The 23041-nt window shown below is 41.4% G+C and overlaps 1 protein-coding gene across 1 annotated transcript in view; it reads left to right on the top strand.

The window, feature by feature from the left end:
- LOC142575888 (SEC14 domain and spectrin repeat-containing protein 1-like) overlaps positions 1-23041 on the top strand; it is a 57555-nt gene that overhangs the window by 23353 nt on the left and 11161 nt on the right. Inside the window, exons 11-16 of the mRNA XM_075685660.1 lie at positions 3724-3810; positions 7425-7613; positions 10591-10711; positions 12828-13003; positions 14739-14846; positions 18648-18892. Of these exons, the coding sequence (XP_075541775.1) occupies positions 3724-3810; positions 7425-7613; positions 10591-10711; positions 12828-13003; positions 14739-14846; positions 18648-18851 (885 nt within the window). The 3' untranslated portion in view covers positions 18852-18892. The remainder of the gene's footprint in view (positions 1-3723; positions 3811-7424; positions 7614-10590; positions 10712-12827; positions 13004-14738; positions 14847-18647; positions 18893-23041) is intronic.

The following is a 23041-nucleotide window of genomic DNA, read 5'->3' as shown; positions in this document are numbered from 1 at the left end:
GCATCATTAGGTCACCGACTTTGGCCTCTGAATAACCTTTTCGTGGCATTGTAGGCATGTCACTGGCATCGCTTTTGCGGCGTGGTGTGCTCAGGACAAACATGCGAACAATCACAACCTTGGTCGCAACACGCCTGAACTAGTACAGTGGTACAACTGGCCTGAACACGCACATACGAAAGCAAAATGATGACTGGAAGTCAGAAGCTCTGAAACATTTCGCGAGGGCAATTGATGGTGATAACCAAGTGGTTCTTTTTGTAATATGTATATCTTTTGGTGCCACAACGTAACAATAAAAAAATTGTGGCACCCTTTATTGCGTCAGTTTTGGGGATTAAAATTTTTTTTAACTAAGTATTTAATTCTTTATCAATCAATTCTTTCAATGCTGCTGCAGACGGTTTCTTGTAATCCTAAAAAAATGCACATATTCGTTGCGCAGCATGCATAGATTTAAGCATATATAAGTCATACTAATGTATAAGACGCACCAGAAAAAATATTGGCAATAACCGCAACTTGTTGTCTGAAAAAAGAAATGGTACTAGTAACTTTATTTGCTTGAGTGGAGTTAAACAAGCATGCCTATTGATGCTTTCAAGCTGTCAAACATAATGTAGCTTTAGCTTAGAAAAGTGCTTTGTCAGCGCTCTGAAAAGCCTTAAGATCTCTTTCATTTTTCTTTTAAAAGCTAACACTAGTCCTGGGTAAATGACTGGTTAATCTTTTCTGCACTGTAATAACTAGCCTGGCAAGAAATGCGGTTAAGTTTTGCAAAATGTAGATGAATAGCTGATATTTGTTTTGCTAACTATTAAATTATGAGAAAGCACCTTGCTTTATCTCTTAGATCGTTGCTATGGAGTCTGGAAGGTGGTCAACTACCGTGGTGTAATATGTGGTGCCAGGCAAAATATTAGAAAGGCACTGAGCATTCCTGTCATTCCCTTATGGTTCCTGCTCACAATTAAGGTGATGCAAATTCTACAGCTTGATTTCAGTCGGATGCTGTCTCCACTTTTTCTCATTTGCATCACTCATTTGCGGCGTTCCACATTCGGTACACTCTGCGATCATTCTATAACTGGTGTGCAGCGAAACACACTCAAATTAATGAGATTTTGATGCCATTAAGCAGTGCATATGCTTTCCAGGACCACAGGACCAAGTCGGAATTACTCAATTTTTGAAATTAACAAGGGTCAAATAAAATTTTGCTGTAATTGTTTAGCCACTTCTTATCTCTTCTAAGCTCAAGCCATGTGCAAAAAAATTTACTAGTACATGTCCTGCTTCACACTATAGCAGAAAAGGTAACTGGTGAAAATGGATGCACAAATAAATATTTCCCAAGTCTTTCTAAATGCATTTTAGACTGCAAACAAGCTTTAATATGCATTTTAAATCTGATCATTTTGATCAGTTCAACATTACTAGTCACTTTGACCTTTCCTTTAATGTGACCATATATAGAAGTCACGAAAGGTGCCTTTGCTTGTAAAACATTTCACACAGTGCAAAGTTAAGACAACTTAAACCAATTGTGCATGTCATTGGGAGGTTGAATTAAAAGAAGCCTGTCATTTAAAGCTACACTCTAAGAACTTTATCAAAATGATCTTGCATCTCTACTTCTGGTGACAAAATATATATATATATATATATATATATATATATATATATATATGTTTTAATTTGTTTTATCGCTTCTTTATTCTTCATTCATGCTTTTTTTCTCATATCATGTTCATTCGTTCATAGAGTGCTCCCATTTGACAAATAAAGCCTGCAGTGTTCTTGTGCACATAAACTGAAGTTATGATGTTTCATTGTAGTACAGAAGAACAACAGAAGGCTTTTTATCTTCTTCCATTTATTTCCTTATTCGGAATATTCTGCAGGGCCAATGCACAAAACACTGCGGCAAGGACAATAATCACCTGCAGCAAACTGGTGGCTCAATTTTCAAGCACATTCCAGCATACTGTTGAGATTAGATGCATGCTGGTCCCCTACTGCACATAGTACACTAGTACGAGTAGAAAATTGGAAAACCCAAAAATTTCCTTGACCTTCAGTGGAGTGTGTTAACAGTTTCTTTCCAAAAGGTTCAGCATCTTGAATGCTTTTGCAATCAGGTGCTGCACGAGCTTTGTCCAAATGAGGTCTGGAAGAAAAGTGCATGCCCAAATATTGGAACTCAAAAACTATTTTGATAGGAACTGTGTCTACAAGGTATGCATTCACAAATGGAGTGTGCCTATATGTAAAGGACATGTATTGGCATTTTGTGTACATATAGTCGTATTTAATTTTACACACCAGTACTAACTAGATTCAAGATACTTCTGAAAATAGCAACTACCTGACCGACTATTTGCTTTAAAGTGTGATACGTCTATGCAGTCATCCACATACAATCAAAGCTTGCATGTTAAGTCTCAAACAATGTAATTTATTTAGACCACGAATAATAAGGCTCCCAAAACGCAACCCTGTGGGTTCCCAGACTTGACCTTCAACTTAGAACAGAAATTAAGGCTTATTAAATAAGTGCTAAAAATGGCAGTTGCATTATTTACACAGCCAGCAAGGGTCTTCCCATGCCACCTTGCAAAAATAATTTGTTTCAACCAGTGTGTATTTGACATCATGAGATAGTAATGATGTGCTTCAGCACAGTGAGTTCATGGGCAGGCCAAGAGTAAATCGTTAAATTGTTTTATTCTCCAAAAGATAATTTAGGTGTTTTCGATGGCGTGTGCAGCATGGAAAGCTAAGACTCCCATTTGCACCTCACTTGTCTTTTTGCATGTGCTTCATATACTTTAGTAAAGAGCCGCTTAGAGAAGAGTATTTTAGCTGCTTTTAATGTGATGTTCTGTACAAGAACATTTCAGACTTTTCTGTTCTTTTGCAAAGCAATGTCTTGGTGAACATGAAAACAAAGTAGAGAGTTTGACTAATTGGTGGCTGTTGGAGCAGAAAGAAAAACACTTAAAAACATGCGACATACAAAGTAAAGTGGCGCCAAGAACTGACATGAAGATTCCATACAGATATCAATGCCCTCAGCTTTCTTACTGCGTAATTATCTGCTTGGGCAATATCTTTTCTAATTTAAGATGTACCAAGTCGCAGGACTCTTGATATTGTTTCGTATTATTTCTAGTTGGTATGACCGGCTGAGCCTTGCTGTTTCCTTCTTCTAGTGTTTCATTTTCTTAGCCATGTTCATTTATGCAAAGTCCATGAGCAAGAAGAAAGGCAACTGAGGGGCTTGATTTTTTCGTAGTCACAACCACATAAAGCCAACAGACAATGAAGCCAAGGAAAGCATAGGGTAAATTAATCGCTTTTTAATGAAACATAAGGAAGAAGGAAATGAAATTGGGTGAACTGCCAAGTTACTGCCTGTGGAAGCTCGACCCAGATCTTCCGCATTACACGTGTGGTGGTCTACCACTTGAGCTATGCCAGTGGCCGTCCCTCGGCCCATTTTCTTCGGTATTTGTGTATGTGTAGTAGATCTGGCCCTCGGAGTGTTAGCCAGTGCCACTTGTGGCTGTTGCGACAAATGGGGGCCATCCAACTGCAAGCGTTACACAGTACATGACACTCACAAGTTCTAAAGCCACAGCTCACGCCGATCATGCAATAATTGTTGATTTTGTGTTTCATGAGTCATTGTTTTCCTCCCCTTTCTTCTCACTGCTGCAGCTCATTGACTGGACTACAAACGAACAAAACAATCTGAGGCATTCGCATAACTATTTTGACCTAGAACGAGCCAATGCTGCAGCAATGGTGAGTGTGTGTTGCTATAATAGCACTTTGTGGGATGTGTGCAAGTGCTTTGTGCTCAGTAAATGTAGTGCTGTTTATGTTAGAGTACTAGCAAGGCACTGTGGGAGTGGAAAGTAACTCTGATAACTTTTTTATCATGTCGGGGAAGTAGTTGCATTATATTTCTCTATTTCTTCTGTCAAGCATAAGATAGTTCAGCTTGTATAAGTATGTAGAAGTTACTTTAAATAAACAAATAGGAAAACAATACAAAGCTGCCACTTGCCAGCAACTGTAATGTTGATAAAAGTGCATGCGCCAGTAGTAAGAGCTGCAATCTGAAGTCAGCCTTCTCTGACCTATGGCAACTTCCCTTTGAGCAACATTGCACCATGTTGTGAACACCTTGGCAGCACAGTGTACTTTGTCATAAAAGTTCCATAACCAGAAAAATATGTGTGAAATGACTTTGCTGTTGCAGTCGCTATCTCTTGTCTTTGGGGAAACTGGAGTAATTTTTTTCTTCTCTACAACAGCAAATAAGAGCTTGAAACTGGACCTGCTACATTCGAAACCCACAATGATGAAATCCCATAACAATGAAATTCTTGCGTCAACGAAATGTTTTCGTATCCCCGGCGAACGCCCTTAGGATTCAATGCAGTTCACATCTCTCGACAATGCAATGTCTCTGTGCTACCATTCCACATTAATGAAATTTGCCCGAACGTAACCCCACATATTACCTATTCGTGCAACACTAGCAGGCTCCAATATGTGTCCAAATGCGATTGTTTTGCACTAAAATTGCATAAGACGCCATCACATTACACTTGCATGGCCACTGCCATTCTTGTTTACAAAAAAACAACCAAGTGCCAGAAACGATCATGTCTGCTGAAAACAGTCATGGCTGCGATCTTGTTTGTCGATTGCCTGTTTGAAGCGATGCGCATGTTGCTACCAACATGTGACGATGGTTCTTGCACACCTAGTGCAGTACGTAACGGTCACCTCGGTGAGAAAAATGAAGCAGAAAGAAGGAAATCCATGTCCCACTGATGTGGAATTGTTTATGGTGCTTGAAATGGTGGTCACAGCATGGAATGCCGCGCATTGGGCCATGATTGAGTGATCTTCTGAGAATACGCACCTCCTGCTTTAAGAATGCTGGTTTTGGTGTGACCTGATGGACATCGCATGCGGATTCGGCGCCAGATGTAGATTTGCGCAAAGGGTCCTTAGTCTTGATCGATTGCCTTCGGGTATGCGAGATACAATCACTTTCGGGCTTGGCACTGGAGGCGTCAACGGCTACAGGGGACAACGTGCGCTGGAGAAACGCTGCTGCATGCGTAGAGTGCTGTTGGTCTGCGTCCAGTGCCGAGTTACGCAAAATCTTGCAAAAGTGATCATATCTCCGAAAGTAGCTGACCCAGAATACTGATCCACTTTGTGCACAGCGGCCCACTTTGTACTGTCGTCAATGCAGTTCTATGTCCTTGAGCAAGCATGCCAAAGTAGAATAATAGAATTTTGACAGTAAAGTTTCATTCTGCAATGCATTGCTATCTGTGCTGTCTCGTTTCACAACAACGAAATTCTCGCGAAAGCTAAATTTTTCACATTCCTCGCCTATTTCATTATTACGAGGTTCAGCTGAACATCCATTCTGTGAGGCCATGACATGTGCTCTTATCAGGCCACCTTCTCACTTTCTTTATTATGGGGTCTCAAATGTGCACTTGGGACAAAGGAACGACAACACAGTAGTGCAGACAATCAAAAGAACGTTTATTACACCTTTTTTACAGCAATGCCAGCTAGCCGAATTACTACAAATAGAACAACCCTATATGCACAGAGGAATTGAGGAAATCTGTCTCACTGTGACAGGATATAGAGTGAACATTTTCCCCATTTCTGACATCAACGCCTAATCGTTCGTGTGTACAGTTACGCAAACAGTGGCACGTTCGAATGATCGTGTTTGTCCCTTCTGGTACCCTACTCCGAAGCCTCTTGCAGGACAGTCCCATGAAGCATGTCACCAAGTGCACGGTCGCCACAAAGACCCCAAGACAAAGAAGAGTCTACTCCCTTTTGTGGCTGAGTAACCCTAGAATTGGGTGGCATTTGCAGTGCAGCGCTCATGCCACCTTTCGTACTATATTCTGAATCTACACCGGCTGGTGACAGAGCACAGTTGTGCAGGGAAGCCGGTTTACAAGCGATGCGAGCGCCATGAATGGAAAACAACATCAAGGAGCGCATTAACGTCGAACATCCCCTCATTATATAGACCAGAATCTCTTACTGTCACACCTGCGTTTAGTGAAAGTGTGCTTAATCTCAACCGCTGTCACCATATGTTGGCACAGCCCCTGCAAGGTTGGCGGGTTTTGTGATGGAGCAGCTGAAGGCAAAGCTATGATGAGTGAGCACTGGTAGTAAGCATGCGATAAAAAACAGGCTAATAGCTATCACATCTGTTCGTTTTGCCAATTCTCGCAGCCCCTGCAAAAGATAGCTACCACCTACAAGTGCTGTAGATTCGAGTCTATAGAGATGTAAGATAAAGCTTTGATTACTCTAATCACTTTGGATCAAATCCACACCAACGCAGTTATGTACAGCTGGGTGCTGGGTATTCACTCTTACTAGTGGTTTATTGTACAGCTTGGATAGTTTGAAATATGAGGTAACTTTTAGCATGCATAAAGCAAGTCGTGTGCGTGTGTTATCGAATCTCATTATAGTGAAGTCACAGTTGAAATGAAATGCCGTCAATATATTTGATATTCATTGTAATCATGCATTTGTTATGCACTGATAGCTGCAGGGAACATTTCATATTTATGTCATTGTATCCAATAATTTGTTATACAATGTTTATTATATCAAGGTTTAACTGTATTTCAGAGACAACAAAGAGCAATACGCTTGTGCGACATAGCTAACGCTACATATATCTCATAAAATCAAAGCTGCCTGCATGGGATGCGGCGGTCATCCTGAGTGTTCTTATTTCAAAGATAGCTCCTTGCTGGCTTTGATGTCGGGGAACAAAATGTTTTCTTGTCACCATTGTCATCGTGTTGTCAATGTACTTTCATCATGACACCATTGTAATGCAGTTGTTATTTTCCATAGTCGTGCAACTGTTGTCATCCTCATGTTGCGAGCGTTGTCATCATGTTGCTGCTCTTGGTATTGTTTTCATTGCACAATTGTTTGAGTTAGCCAAGGTTGAAGGAGTTGTTCACAAGGTTCCAGAAGTTGTTTATAAGGTTAGGGCCATTGGGAGGAATGGAGGGAGTAACTGCTGTCACAGGGAAAATTCAGAGTCATAGGTATTGCTCAAGGCGAGTTTCTTGCTTTCTTTTTAACAGTCACAGGGATTGGGAACTGTGCACAAGACATGACCTCAGTGTTGTCCGTTCGTGCCCCATGTTTCTGCAGAGTTCCCAAGTAATCACAATAATTTGCACTAGAAAGCTCAAATCCTTACATTTTCGCAATCACAAAGAAGCATTCAATCGATCAGGGTTATTTAGTGTGGCCCTAACATGCTCTCTGGGGCCCCTGCTCACATTACTCATCATCTCTTCATATATATTTTTAAATTCTAACAGGAGATCTTTGCCCGCTACTCCAAGCTACGGCAATGGTCAGCCAGCCTGTGCAAGGACGTGCCATCAGAGGCAGACAGCATATGTGCTGCCATGAACCGGCTTGACCTGGCCTGCGAGGGCCTGACTTCTCAGTTCAGGGGACGCAGCAGAGAGGGACTCTCTCCGACACTGGATCATGAGTTGCAGCAGGTAGTACCTGATACTCTGACTGATTTCTGTATCTTAAAGCTCCAACATGGCTACTGAATTGGAAACACTGTGTTGAGAGGTTTAATATTTATTTTGACCAGCTAAAGGTTCTTAAGAGAGACACTGGAGGAAAGCACCTTGCAAAAGTAAAATGGTAATTATGCTCTTTAGAGAACTGCCTCGGCATTTATTCTGTAGGACAATATGGCTTATTTGTGGATGAAATGAAAGGCTAAGCTATTGTGTCTGACATTGCATACAAAAAAAGTACAATGCTAATGGTGTCATTGTAAGACCAGGGAAATTGCAGCACTGCAGAAGAACCATGTTGATATGATCCCGTTCTGTATGATTTCCTGGTGCCCATGTCCATGATTACGAACACAAAAATTCACCCCAATACAGTTATTGTTCTGTTTTACTGGTTACAGTCAAACTGACTTATAACGATACCAGTTTAACTTTACGGATTTTTCAGTCGTGCCCATGTATTTCTATGGGTCCCAACTTTTGTTATTTGATCCTAAAATTGGCTTTCGCTGGATAACTTGAACTTGGCCAATCAGCATGCAGATGCTTGACCCCTATGGTGACCCAAATAGTGAACCCTGAGTGACAGCGTCTGTCTCAGCAGAGCCTGGGGGACAGTGAATGCACTGAACACACGTCATCTCCCATCAAAAACACCTCTTTTTGGCCTGCCTTCTGTCTTTAAGCAATAACCATAGCTCACAATGTCCGATTATGGTACTTACTCAATTTTAACAAGTGCCTTTTTCTTTTCTTCAAGAAAATTGGGCTTTGCCTGCATAGTGCACTCGGACACGATACCAAAACGGTCTTCGCGGCGTTTGTATGCTCTACCGCATAACACACATGTATTGCGGCGAAGCCGATTTTAGAAAACTGGTCGCCATTGTGCAACTCGCCCTTGCCAATTTTTCTTACTAAAATATCAGCTGCACGTTAGGTTTATGCTTTGTTTAGAGCTTTAATGTCATTTCTAAATTAGTTTTCTGCTTTGCACACATATAAAGTGGGTGCGAGTTTGATTCGAGGGCATGTTAGAATCAGAAAAATACTGCCAAATGAATGGTCGGTGTGTTTTAGCATTTTTTCTGCACCTTGTTTAGTTCGAACCGCTGCATAAGTCACTCCATTTCGTCAGCATCATCAGGGGTCGAATTAACGGAAGTTGACTGTATATTGGATATAACGATGAGCAGCCGATGCACTGTCAACTTTTGTATGTGTTCTATCGTAAAATAAGCCATTTATTACCATGATCCCATGCCATGTTACCAGTTATAAAAATTTGATTACTGGCTGTGTGTGCCGGAAGAAAAGTGTTAAAGCTTCCAAAAAAAGTAAAACATGCACGCCGCTTCGCTGCACCTGCCTTTATATGCTTAGCTCACCCTACACAGCATGACTTCATCGCATTGCATCACCAGCCCCATGCACCCCTCTCCTTTTTCTCTTCCACTCTCCTGCTGATGTTGGGAGAGGTGGCAGGGAAATGTAGGAGAGGTGACAAAGGCATGCGTGGCACAGAGGCAAGCATGGCCAAACGGCTTGAGTTATTTTTTTTCTTTTCCTGGGTTATGCGTTCCTTTTCTTTTCGACGCAGACACCCAGTAGCCAGATTTAACTGTTGTGGCCAAATATTCAGCATTGGAACATTGTAGTAGTAAGCGATTTATTTCGCCATAGAAAACACAAAAGTTCACAGTGCAGAAGCTGCTCATTGCTACATCCAAGTATTGTTAAAATCAATAATACTGTGACTGAGTTTGACTGTACATCTTTCTGTCTAATTAATATGTTTGAATGTTTGTTCCCTCTGTTTCTTTCATGCAACCGGTCATAATAATTATCAGTTATAACAGTGGGACTTTATTGGCTCTTGAATATTGATATAAGTGGGTTCAGTTGAAATACATTATCAGAAAACGCAACCGTTCGGCGCCACCTCCTAGTACATTGCCATTGCAAGTACATTGTACTTGATGGAAGCCTGGAATATCCATCAAGTCCGAATTTCTTTAGTCCATAAAGTTAGTTGGCAACTGCAGTACGAAAGAACCCAGCGAGAAACACGTTGTCAGAAAGTTTGTAGCATTCAGCCACTGCCTCAGTTCTCATGTTGATTTAGTAACTGATGCAGTTTCTTTTGTTTCTTGTGGTTCTCTTTCAATAAGTGTTAACTTTTAGAATTTTGTGCACAATGCAGCAGTGCTCTGTGGCAAAGGCTTATTATCTCTATTAACTGGTTTGGTTGCTTTTTGCAGCGTGTGGGTATGCAGTATCAAATTATTACTTTATCATGAAACCTGTCTCACCAGTTTCATAAGATAATGTTGTGTAAAGTTTGTTCATAAGAAAATAAACTCGTCCAAATTTTTATCTCTGAGAAATTTGGCTTAGCACGTGCCTCTGTGTGAGTCAGATTATTGCATCTTTGCTGTCACATTCACCATGATTCTATCGAACTTTATTCAGTGCTCGAAGCAGTAAGTGTACTGTCTCACATATTATTTGACGAATAGGGTACTGCACCAGAAGGCTTGCTTGCGGCTTAGTTATATATCCTTAACCTGAAAACCACTCCACAAGAAATTCATGAAAATTCTTTTGTCCAACCGACAGAACATTACGTAATGCTCTGCCATCCCACTTTTCGTGCATGTTTCAACTCATTCATGTTTCTCACTCTGTTGATGTCGATGACTTTTGTATGACTGACTGCATAACAAGCACATGAGCTTGTCTGCTCTACAGACGGCACAAAGCAAACAACCAGCACCTGTGTTAAAAAGACTGTGATAAATGGGAACTCAAGTGAGTTACAAGCTTCACAGTTTGTCTAGAATTTTGTAAACGAACAGATGCTTGCCTTCTTATTTTCAGTTACTAACATGCATCATTGCTGTCAGCTTATTATGTCCCCCCTCTTTTTTTCAATTTTGCTCTTTAGTTTCTAGAGCTCGTCAGCACCACGGAGTCACGCCTGAGGGCTTCTTGTGACGAACCTGTCACTACAACAGCACAGGTCGAGAAACTTCTCACGGAGCTTCAAGAAACAGAGGTGATGATAGGTGAGCATCGTGTCATACTTTTTTTGTGCTTGTATCTTCTTCATATCTGTTCTATTCTTGTCGTTTATGTGAACTGCAGTAGAGATGCAAGTTAAAGGGACAAGATTAAATCGGTTTAGAGTGAAAGCATTCTTTTGGTACTCTGATTTCATATACTTAGCAGAAAAAGCTTGGTTACTAGCACCGGAAATTAATGCATGTAAAGTTTCGTGTGGAAACTGCAGCACTGGTAGATCAGTGCTATGTCATGGATTTAAAGGTATTTTCACATGTATAGGTGATTTTTATACAGAACAAACGTGCCTCGGTCATTGTCGCATCTCTCGCATCGCTGTGCAACACACGCAGATCAATTTTTCTAGCTGCTTAAATCCATATCCTAGCCATAGCTACAGTCCACAAGTAAAGAGATGCGGCCTTGGTACCTGTATTGAAGTATGAATCATTGCATGGCAGGTTATGGAACATGAGAAGGTGCTTTAGTATACTTTTTGACTAGAGGTGTGTGAATATTCGAAATTTCAAATACGTATCGGATAGTTTTTTTGCTATTCGATTCTTATTCAGTTCGAGGGTTCACTATTCGAAGTTGTCAATATCTTTATTCGAAGTTGTCAAATATTGGTTTCATTCAAATACAAAGGGACAGAAAAAGTTTTTAATGTCTGTAGGTGGCAAGGCTGATCCACGTGGAGGGTCTTTCGAATGATTCCGTTGCAGAATTGTGGTTGTTGGACAGACGCACAAGATGTTGAGCAAATGCATAAAGGAAATCATTTACGCACAATAGTTTCCAGTTGTTAAACATGCATGTCTCTCCTTAGACAGCCTACAAACCTCCTCTTCAGATATAAAGTAATCTGCTCTTTACTTGGGCAATGTCACCATGCTTAGATCCCTTTAAAGGAACCTGTGGCACGGCATGATAAAGCGCTTTGCGCCTTCGATGAGCACTGCTGTTCTATGGGCATTTGCTCAAGCACTTTCTGTTTCTTGGATGACTGTCATTATCATAGCACACCAGATACAGTCACGTTTCCTTTGTACTCATTTACAAGCTTTTTAAACGGGCTAAAATCCAGTTGATAATGGCATTAAATGTATCAAATAATGTAAATAAGCCTTCTGTTTCCAAACTAACTACATGAGAGTTTTTATAGTTTATGTTGTTTAGAAGTTAAAATATAACATATTCAGTCCAATATTCGAAGCCAGATTTTTTCCAGTGCAGTCAACTTCTGTTAATTCGACCCTGACGGGACCGACAAAATGGATCGAATTATCCAACTGGTCGAATTAAGTAAGATGCAGAAAAAGCACCAAAACACACTGCTGATTCATTTGGCAGTATTTTTCCCTATTACAACACGCCCCTGAATCAAACATGTGCCTACTTTTTAAGTATCCAAAGCAGCAAACTTATGTAGAAATGACATTAAAGCTTCTAAACAAAGTGGAAATCTAACATGCACCTGACTTCCTTTCTTTTTTTTTCTTCTCAGAAGTCAGCTCCGCCGCAATACATATGTTATGCGGTAAAGCATACAAAGTTCATTAAGGTGGTTTTGGTGTCGACTGACTGCACTGCACAGGCAATTTCTGACCCAGTTTTCTTGAAGAAAAAAAAGTGTGAATTAGAATTGGGTAAATACGTAATCAGGCATTGTGATCTATGGTTATTGCTTAGAAGCCTTCCTAAAGCAGGCTGAAAATCAGCCTTTTCAACTGAAGATGACATGTGTTTGACACATTCACTGTCCCCTAAGCTCCACCGAGACAGATGCTGCCACTAAAGGGGCCACTTTTTGGGTCACCATAAAGGTTGATTGCACGCGTGCTGACTGCTCAAGTTCGATTTATTCAGCAAAAGCCAATTTTAGGATCAAAATAACGAAGGCTTGGGCCTATAGAAATGCATATGTGCCAGCCGGCACTTTCGGTCAGAATCGAATTAACTGAAAAATCTAAATAACCAGAGTCAACATAACTGAAGTCAGCTGTATATGCATTCTTTCCCTTAGTAAAGTTTGACCCTGTCAAATCTTTTCATTTGTATGGACTGAAGCTCGTTCAGCGGACACTTTACTGTGTTTGTTTCTTTTATTTTGATCCACAGATGGCCAGCTGCAGGCCCTGCGGGACACCTTCCACAGCTATGGTGAGAACACAGAGGGAGAAGTGTTCTGGCTTGCTCGTGAGCAGGTGGTCCACGTCAAGGGACAACTAGCCACTAGAAAGCAAGCCCTCATTCAGGCAGGGCAGTTTCTTTGTTGCGAGGAAAATGCACTTCAGGTGAGCCTTTTGCTTTCTTAATCTCCTAATAGCAAAACATTAGTGTACAAAGGGAGGTCTAGTAATCAACAACTGTCAAAACCTTCTCAAAAGCAGCATTTAGTACAAAAGCAGCAACAAATATGTCGAATATACAGTAGTTTGTTGTTGGTAATTGATGCAACGAATGTTATGACTCGTGGGGACTGCATGGCACTATAAAAATAGTGCTGGATGCACTGTTTCTTGAATCCTTTTCGACGCTTCACAAACCATTCGACATTTCTGCTATTCTGAAGGTGGGAAGCTGAATCTACACCACACATGGAGTAAAATGCTGTGCCATCAGAGCCATGATTCTGCTTGTACTGGTGCTATTGGTTGCACAAAGAGTGAAAGCAAAGTGGCTGCTCCTGAAACTGCATTCTGCTACATGTTGATTAGTAAATGGGAGTTCCAGGGTATGTGTGACCATTACAGCCAAACCACTGTCTCATTTAAGCTCGACTACTGCTTGGAGGTGACATTTTCTTGTGCACGTAGTTTGCTTATGTTTGAGTGTATTACCATCCTGTTTTGTCACTCCTGCATCGACGGCCCCATCGCATAGACTGCCTTGGTGCCAGCATTATATTTATTTTCGCATGCTGAATGACCTCACTGCAATACATATCTGTACTGTGGTGAAGCTTACTACAACACATTTGTCTATAGAATGCGTATTGCCACATCAGCTGTCTTGCTCAGGTATAATGCTGGATGCTTATGCTGACAAACATGTACCTATGAAAGTAAGTGGGGCAGAGCAGGCATTGATTATAGATAAATGGGTAGAGTGCCACACTCTGTATGTGGAGGTTAGGGGTTGAATCCCCACTCTCAGTATAGTTTTGAGGGGTAAGAGGGAGCATCACATCTCTTCACTGTAAAAATACCACTGCATAGTGACAATATTGCGCCTTCATTATTATACACTGTTGGCATGTATGGCGCCCTCTTGAGAAAGGGAACTAATAAAAATCCGTAGACCATCCCCGCAACTAAGGAGAGGTCAGCTGTGCGTAGAGCTTCAGTGGAGCATATACTTCAAAACCATCTCAGCGCTTTTCCTCTTGGAGGTGTTGGAAAGGAGGCTTTCCTAAAACAGCAGTATGAGACCTCTCCTGATCACCTAAATGGGCCCTGAACCACATTTTATTGGAGTTGAGAAATGCATCTGACATTAAAATGCGTTATTTCAAAAATAGTGTGCAGGAAAACTTATTTCGATGTCTTCAACAAAAGCAGAGTTATTGGCAATCAAAGAGAGCCTTTGATCCCCTTCGTGGTGCTCCCTCTCCCTCAGTTCCTTGCACTGTGAAGGGTACGGCATAGCAGGGCCATGCCCACAACGCTTCACCTACTGAATGTCAAGGCGGCGCGCAGTTTAAATACAATTTTGAAGGTTCACATAGATGCCATTACTCCCAATTTTGGCACCTACGGCAAACCAAACTCGGACGCTATGAGGACCATGCTTACTGTCACTTGGAGCGCCACCCCTCGACAGCAGGCATCACGCCAGCAGATGGCACATCAGTGCAGTTTGTCTTGCACTCTCGCATTCCATACACTTTTCTTTACAGGTATATGTTCAGCAAGCAAGATATATGCTTGTAATTTCAGAGACCACTCTTTTTTTTTTATACTTTGGTTATTTTTGTGTCGCATGTGTTTGCACCTCTTGTTTGAACCCAATGGTTTCATCCCATCACAGCTGGTTACGTGGCTCGACAAACTCGCTGTTCGCCTCCAACCCAAATTTGGTCAGGACGACTACGAGCTGACAGCAGCAGAGCATTCCAGGCTTGATGAGCTGGCTCGTGTGAGTGCAACTTCAAAATCATGTTCCTCAGTTGCTCTCTTTTCATTCTTTTTTTTTTTCCTCTTCTTTTACTTTTTCAGTGCGTATTGCCAAGGAAGTGCAGAGAGTTAAAGGCCAACTGCAATGATATTTCACTTTGGCTAAGTCAGTTATAGATCAGTACTTCAAGCTATTGAAGCAATCTTGGCAAAACTGCAGGGCTGTTATTAACAGCCTTTATATAGCACCCAAGCACACAACGTGTGTATCTTGTGGTTAACGGATACAACACATATCCTAGCACCTTGTCCCTGATACTTCCAGCCCACCGTAGGCACCACCTAAACTTTGTCGGGTTCTCACCCGTGCTCTTGGGACAAAGGAACGGCAACACAGTAGTGCAAACAATCACAAGGGCATTTATTGCACTTTTCATAGACTAATGCCTGCTAGCCGAGTTGCTGTCCACAAAACAGGCCGCTGGGTGCGCAACAAATAGCGGAAGTCCGACTCACCGCGACCAGATAACGAGCGAATATGTTCGCCTAATGCTGGACACGAACACCTGGTCGTTTGCACGTACGGTCACGCAGACAGTAGCGTGTTCGAACGATTGTGTTCGTTCATTCAGGGAAGGCTTTGCGAGACGGTCTCGCAGAAGCATGAATCAGTGCATGTGCAGAAGGTCTGCGCCGCTTGCCGTCCCCGAGCCGAAGAGGAAGAGCCTTCTCCTTTTTGGGCCCAAGTAACCCTGCCGTTAGGTGGTGTTAGCAGAAGAACACTCACGCCATCTCTCGTACTACCCTGCAAGCATACCGACCGCAGCAGTAAAGCCACGCGGCGAAGCCGGATTACAGGAGACAGGAGCTATGTGAGAAAACTTATCAAGGGACGTGTGAGAGTTGCGCATCCCCACAACTTGGAGGTCATGTCATGAAGCTGTGCTGGTTTTCAATGTCCTGAATTGTGTGCCATTTGCCTTTGGTGATAAGGGTCATGTCCTCTTTTTCTTTGTTTCTTCCGGGATCGATAACCTTTGTTTATGTGAAATTTCCGTGATGCATCCACTCGTATTTCAAGCATAAAATTTTGTACGGAGACTGTTCTATATCTACACCATCTGAAACTCAGCTATTACGTGGTAAAGATATTCCATTGCACTTGGCTGTAGGCTTGACTTACACGAGCGGTCATAGATTTTGCATACTTCATCTCTTAATTCTTTATTGTTATACCTTTATTGGCATTAAAGTTATGATGGGCAGATTTTTAAAACAGTAGCAGAAAAATGCAGCTTCTGCAGCCGAGAATACAACCAAATTTTGTGATGTTAGGTCTCAACTTCAAAACTTTTTGCCCTTAAAACAAAAATCGCCCTCTTATAGCTTTCATTTTGTCATTTATTTGCATAATAATAAGGTTACGAATGGGGATTATACGTACGTACAGAGGGAGGTCCCATAGTCAACAGAGTGTACAGGGGACCTCCCATTACAAATGAGTAAAATATATAAATACAAAGCAGCTATATGCAAACACAAAAGACACCATATTAAGTTAGTCACTAGCTTACGCTGTAATATATTTAACAACACAAAGCACTTATTAATATAATGATAACAATCAAATTGTTATATTGAGTGCAAAAATTTACGAAGGTTTGATTTGAATGTCTAAAAATGAGAGAATATCTTAATATGACACAGTAACGAGTTCCAAAGTAGTGTGGCTGAAAAATTAGTAGTAAGTTTACCATAATTAGTTCTAGGTTTTGGTAGTAAATAGCTGTTGGTAGAAGCGAAATGGGTAGACGTGGAATATCGATACTGCTGGTAGTAATTATAGGGAATGGGAGCTTTCCGTTAACAGATTTATAAACAAGTATTCCAAGTGAGTATTTATTTAGTTTCTGTAATGATAAAATGCCGTTAGATCTGAGCAATGGAGATGCTTCCAATGTGTAGCTGCTACGTGTAATGATGCGAATTGCTTGATTTTGGGTATGCTGTAGGGGAGATAAATGTGTGGGATACGTGTTTCCCCATGATGATATGCAATAATTAATATGCATGTGAATAAAAGCGTAGTAGAGAGAGATGAGTGTCTTCATATTAATGAAATTGCGAACTTTAATTAATATTCTAATTCTATATACTGCCTTCTTTGTTAAAGATAAAACATGCTCATCAAATTTTAGGTGTTTATCTAATATGACGCCAAGAAACAGTACACTATCAGTAGGGATAAAGTACACTGGAAGCAAAAGTTAGCGATGGATACACTGAGATATTTTGTTTAGCTGAGAAGATGACGAAGTTAGATTTGGCAGTATTAATGTGTAGTCTGTTTAGTTGGCACCAGGTTACAATATTAGCCGCGTCGTGGTTAAGCTTACACATCAATGAATCAAGACTTTTGTCTGAGGAGAAGGTGGTAGTGTTGTCAGCGTAAAGGATACAGTCAGAGGACTTTAGGTACTTCGGGAGGTCATTAATGTATATTAAAAACAAGAGAGGCCCTAATATAGATCCTTGTGGTACACCAATGTTAGTTGTTTTAGGGTGCAAGTAAGTGCTAGAGATTGATACAGTGTATTCTCTATCTTTCAAATAGTTACGTATTAATTGCAGTGCCGAGCCAGTTATACCAATAGAGTCTAATTTAGCAAAAAGTATTTTATGAACAAGTGAATCGAATGCTTTAGAAAGGTCAATAAATAATTTTCCAGCGAAATTGTGTGAAGTGATTTTTAAAGAGAAATGGAAGAGATAAGTGCAGTGCCGTAACTGTCTCTCACAAGAGGACACCTCAACAGCACTGCACGGGGAAAGGGGTGTGGGGAGAAAAAGATGGCAGTGTCAATTGCCTGCCGAATCTTGTCTGTTAGAAATATTAATGCCAAATCAGTTGAGTAACCTTCCCGAAACCCAAATTGATTTGGTGATAGGATGCAGAATTTTGATAAATAGCTTGATAAGCGTGTTATGATTAGTTTTTAATAATTTTACTGAAGAATGAAAGTATAGCTATAGGGCGGTAGTTAGATGTTAGACGCTTATCTCCCTTGTTGAAAACAGGGATTCCTGAAAACAGGGACATCAACTGTAGAAACAGTTGATGTCCTTTCAGATATGGCTGCTCTTTGCCATATTTTTACAAGGACCACTACAGTGTTTTATTGACAAGTAAACATGGGCTAAAAGAATGTGTTTTCCAAGTTCAGCGTAGTTTTAGTGGTTTTGCAGAGCTTTTGCATAACATTGAGGTGCAAATCAAACTTTTGCAGATAAAATGTTTTGTGCACTTTTGTGCAAAAGTATTTTTGAGCTTTCATATCCAACTATATGTTGTATACAGCTTTTAAAAAACACTATATTTTTGCCAGTTTTCAGAGCAGACTACAGAAGAAAAAAATTTAATAGTGGCTCAATTGTTTTCTAATAAAAAGAAACGTATCTGCTGACTACAATAATGCAAGTCTTGTGACAATGAAGAAAATACTTGAATTTTGGCAAATGTTTATCTTTCACCTTATTTGGTATCATTAGAGAAAAAAATCAAATAGCCCTGAAATGTAAAAAAAAAAAATACAGGAGAGATCTCTTGAAATATTTGGGGGAAGGGCTTTTCTTGTCATGCCGATGAACTTTTATATTTAAAAATAAGAAATATCATAAATGGTCGAGTGTATTAGTTGTAACAGTTGGTGTAGAAGGACCCAATGTTTGTTCTATTGGACTATTATTCTAAGTCATGCAGGCTATTTTCTGCCTGTGGTGCCCATTTCTGGCTATTGACACTGTGCTCTTTTTTTGTATGCAGGGCACATATCATTATGGTTTGAGGCTCCTGGACGATGCTGTGAGGCTAAGGAAGCAGGTGTTTGCTGTGACAACACCCAGCAACCGAGTCGCAGATGCGCTCTTCGATGCATGGATGAATTACGTTGCCATCTCCAAGAGCTTGAGAAATCCACAGCGTGCCAATACCCTTGGCACTGCTGGTGTCAGAGCATCTATCAGCTAGTATGGACAGATGGGAATGGTGCCTCAACTGATACTACCAAGGTAACATCATAGCAAGAAATTCGTAGTACCTGCCATATTGCTATATATGCAGGAAGGGGTGGACTTCAAAAGCCAGGCTGACAGGCGACTGACACTATTTTAGTTACAGTAATACCTCATTAAATCAAAGTGTTAAAAACTAGAAAAATATTCGAGGTGTTTAGTTGATTTTCGAGATAAGCAAGGTTGCGTAAATTGCAGCGAGAAGTCGAGTTCTTCCTAAGAAATTCACCAGTAATGACCAGCTTTTCCACAAGAACATCCAAACTGACTCTTCGTAAAGGTTTCAAAGAAAAGTAAAAGCATGCCAGAGATGTCAACCAGCTTCGTTTTGCGGCACTGCCATTTTCCATTTTATTCGGTGCAGAAAAATTGCCTAAGGCTGGTCTGCTTCGTGGTAGCACTTGGACCTAGAAAAGCATCCTCGAGCTGCTTCGCAGATTGCATGGGCCGATTGTTCCCCTATGCACTCAACTTTATTTCGCAGCAAGTGAAACGTTCCTTGTTTCGGCTGATGTCAGCACCTCTTGAGGCTCTTCGTCATTGTCGCCATCGTCTTCACCATCCCCTTTACTTGCAGCCATCCCAGCGATTTCAGTGTCAGTAAATTAACCTGTCACCAGTACATTCTACTTGCATAGCATGTACTCGTGAAAGCTCACGTCACTTTCTGTGGCACCCATCCTGATAAGTTTCATAACTTCTTGCCAGAGTTCCTTACAATCAGTGAAAGTTCTTCTGTCTACGCCTCTGGCAAATGGGTGGCACGAGAAAATCCCGCATGCGGAAAGCAGTTGGCGATAGCCGCTGAACAAGCTTGCTGCCAAGCACTGCAGAGGAGATGGACTGCTCCCAGCAAGTCAGCTTCATATCCTTTACTGTTTTCATACAATAATAAAATTAACTGAAGCAGGCTCTTTCTGCAGAGCTTGCGGACAACTTCAATCACACCCTGGTCCATCGTTTGTGGCAGAGATGTGACGTTGGCCTCCTTTTCGTCCAGCCTCCTTTCTCCACTTCTTGATAAGGGCTACTTTTCATTCCAGCGTCAGTGATGCATTGCTTTGGCAGCACGATCCTCACCACACTTATGCTCAAGTTGCCCGAACCACACAGCCAACAAAAAGACGGAAAAATAATTTCATCCTTGCACAGCATGTAGCTGCGTCTGCTGCACGCGGCCTTCGAGATGGCAGCAACGTGCTGCATAGCATAGTCTACCACAGCCGCCACGGAGTGCCGCGACGAGCCCTTTTGCTGCTGTGTAGCTTCCAGCGCACTAGTGAAGACGAAAGGAGAGAAAGAGCCAGGTATTGGCACTATAACTGCAATTTTAGTTGAAGGATTAAAAACGTTTTACGGCATGTGATTTGTGGGATGACCTATTTTAATAGTGAGGCTACGATTAGCTTGAAAAGTGTTTCAGGGCCCCTTTAAAGGGACCCGAAATGTTTTTGATGATTTTGTACAAACATACTGAGTCGTTACGGTAGGTCCTTCAGATCATTAAGTGACACATTGAAACGCTCTGCGTAAAACATGTAATATATTATAGCGTTCTAAAAATGTGCGTCGCTACCAATTGCAGCAGCGCCGCTCTGCTGAGTTTTCAGCTGCCCCATCCCAATTTGACGCGTTTCAACCAATTGACGTCAATTGGGCAAGCTATCTGATTAGCTACCCAGGTTGCATCATTGATAATTTTTCCAACTTAATGCATACAAATGTTCCTAATTGTTGGAATGTTCGTTAATTTGTTTCTATAAAGAAAGCAACAGCAAGAGAACACATAACAATTTATCATCACACTCAAGCACTTCTGCCACACAACAAGTGTCATCTGCTTGTGTTACAACATGCTCCCGGCTGACACGAGCTGCATGCTCAATGTTGGTCATGAGCTTTCTTTTTGTGAACACCATGGTTCGCCCTTGTTGCATTACGGGCTGCAAACGTAGTGATTGGTCATACGTATAGCTACAACATCGTGTCACTCTGCAACGCAGCAGACGAGTGGAGCGGCCGCAGCATATCGGACTGTCAGCATCCAATCGGCACCAGGATCTAAGCGTTTGCTGCCATCACTTCACACCAGAGAATTACTATCATAATAGAGAGTTCTAGCGTGTCCGGTTTTCGGGTGAACGCAAGCGCAAGCGGATTGGGCATTTTACTAGATGAGTGGAGGTGCTAATGTAAATGGCCTGCATGGTGCATTCCTGGTGGCACAAAGCTCAAACATAAAAGCATAGAGCTAATATAGCAGCAACGAAGTGTATTCTACTTTGCTGTTGTGTAAATTTTTGACAGGAGCGCAGTTGTGAACACAAATGTTTAAAATGTTTTACATTCGGTTGCAGCAATAGTAGCTCTGCACCACCAGGTGGCTACACTGTGCAGGCCGCTTAGGCCGTTCACATTTACGGTAATCACAGCGGTAGTAGTATAGTGGGAATTAAGTGTATGCCTCTGCCCATCTGCCAAAAACACCCAGATCGCCTGCGGTTACCGTAATACTGCACACGTTCGGTGCTGCAACAGAACACTCATTATACACGCTGCTTGTACAGCCTTGCAGAAAATTGACGGCCAGGTGGCTAGCGAAAAGGTTGGAGATACTTTGCATGAGCTCCAAGACAGCCGGAAGTAAACGACATGATGGCACATTATGATGCAGAGCCAGTGAAGGTGGAGCTTAGCCCCAATCATTTGATGAACAAGTTCAAGAAAAGCATGGCTAGGGAGGTGGGTAACTTGTAGTCATCTGTAGCTCTCTTAATGAGACGCTTCGCTTAAATTGTGGTGCTAATGTTTTACTGTAGCTGTACCCTATGCATATACAAAATTTGTCCAAACCGTTTAAGGGACACCTTAAGGTAAGAAAATGAAATAGCACCTGAATGTAACATACGCCTGATTTATAAATAAAAAAATACAGCATGTCCTTATGTTCACCAGAAAAAACAAGACATGCATAATTTACCTTCACAGAAGAGCACTTTTTTAAATTGAGCTTTCATAATGAAAGTGGTGTGTCGTCATCGCCATTTGTGCTTCATTGGCCACAGTTACCAAGCACACAGGTAGTGATGTATTGACGAGTGAACACATTTAGAGATACTGCTATCACTTTCACAAGAATTTACGTTACTGCATCCGACTGGTTGAAATACACGGCCAAGATGGTTCCTGATGCCCCGTGCAGATAGCGAGCTTGGCACAGTGCCGCAAATGCTAGTGGTTGTATACGTCAAAGCATGCGGTTCCAAGCGAAAGTGATAGTGTTCCCTTGAAAATGATCATAGCCTAGCACTAAGTGAACCCACAGCTACCTTAGAAAAAACATGCTTTGCTGTTGTCTCGTGATGGCGATGACAGCTCTTATGGTAAGCTGTTGCCAACATCACGAGTGCGGTTTTGAGTTAGTACCTGATTGTAACGTGCAGGCAATTTTCGAACCCATTTTTTCAGAAGCAAAGTGCGCATTAGATTCATGTAAATATGGTAGTACCGTAAGTGCATGATTCTAACGTGCATGTTTGTTTTTTTAATAAAAAGTGCGTTCAAATTCACATGCACATTACACTCGTAACTATTTCTACTCAAAATCAAAAGCAATACAGATACTCACTAAAAGAACAAGCTCATTGCTAGATAGATAGCCACACTCCATTGGACAGACGTCATTATTTTATGCCTTGGTTTGCGCTCAACATTTTCCACTTCGCTGTACCCCTGTCATAGCGCTTCGGCTCAACTTCCTTTTGTGGAGGTAGTCCAGTGGAAGGATGGTAAAAAAAGACGTTTTTATTATGCGGCATCCTTCAAGCATAAGGTGATTCTTCAGGCAGAAGAACAGGGTAACCAGGCGCATGTGTTGGGCATTCCCAAGACATGCGTCTCCAATTGGCAGCGACAAAGGAATTTGTATTGCATTATATAGAACTGAAGATGACTTTCTGGGGTCTGCAGACAGTGAAAAGGAGGTGTCATCGGACTTCGACAGCAAGTAGCCACTAAGATTCAGCAGTGTGCGTGTCGGTGTGCTTTTGTATGTTCCAAAAGATAGTTTCAACACGTTACGCATCGACTCAGGTTTCGTTACTTGATGTGTGCAATAGAATCAGCACCAAGTTATTTTTTTGAATA

This window comes from Dermacentor variabilis, chromosome 3 (genome assembly GCF_050947875.1).
Source record: "Dermacentor variabilis isolate Ectoservices chromosome 3, ASM5094787v1, whole genome shotgun sequence".
NCBI lineage: Eukaryota > Metazoa > Arthropoda > Arachnida > Ixodida > Ixodidae > Dermacentor > Dermacentor variabilis.
This window is presented reverse-complemented; position numbering and strand designations above follow the sequence as displayed.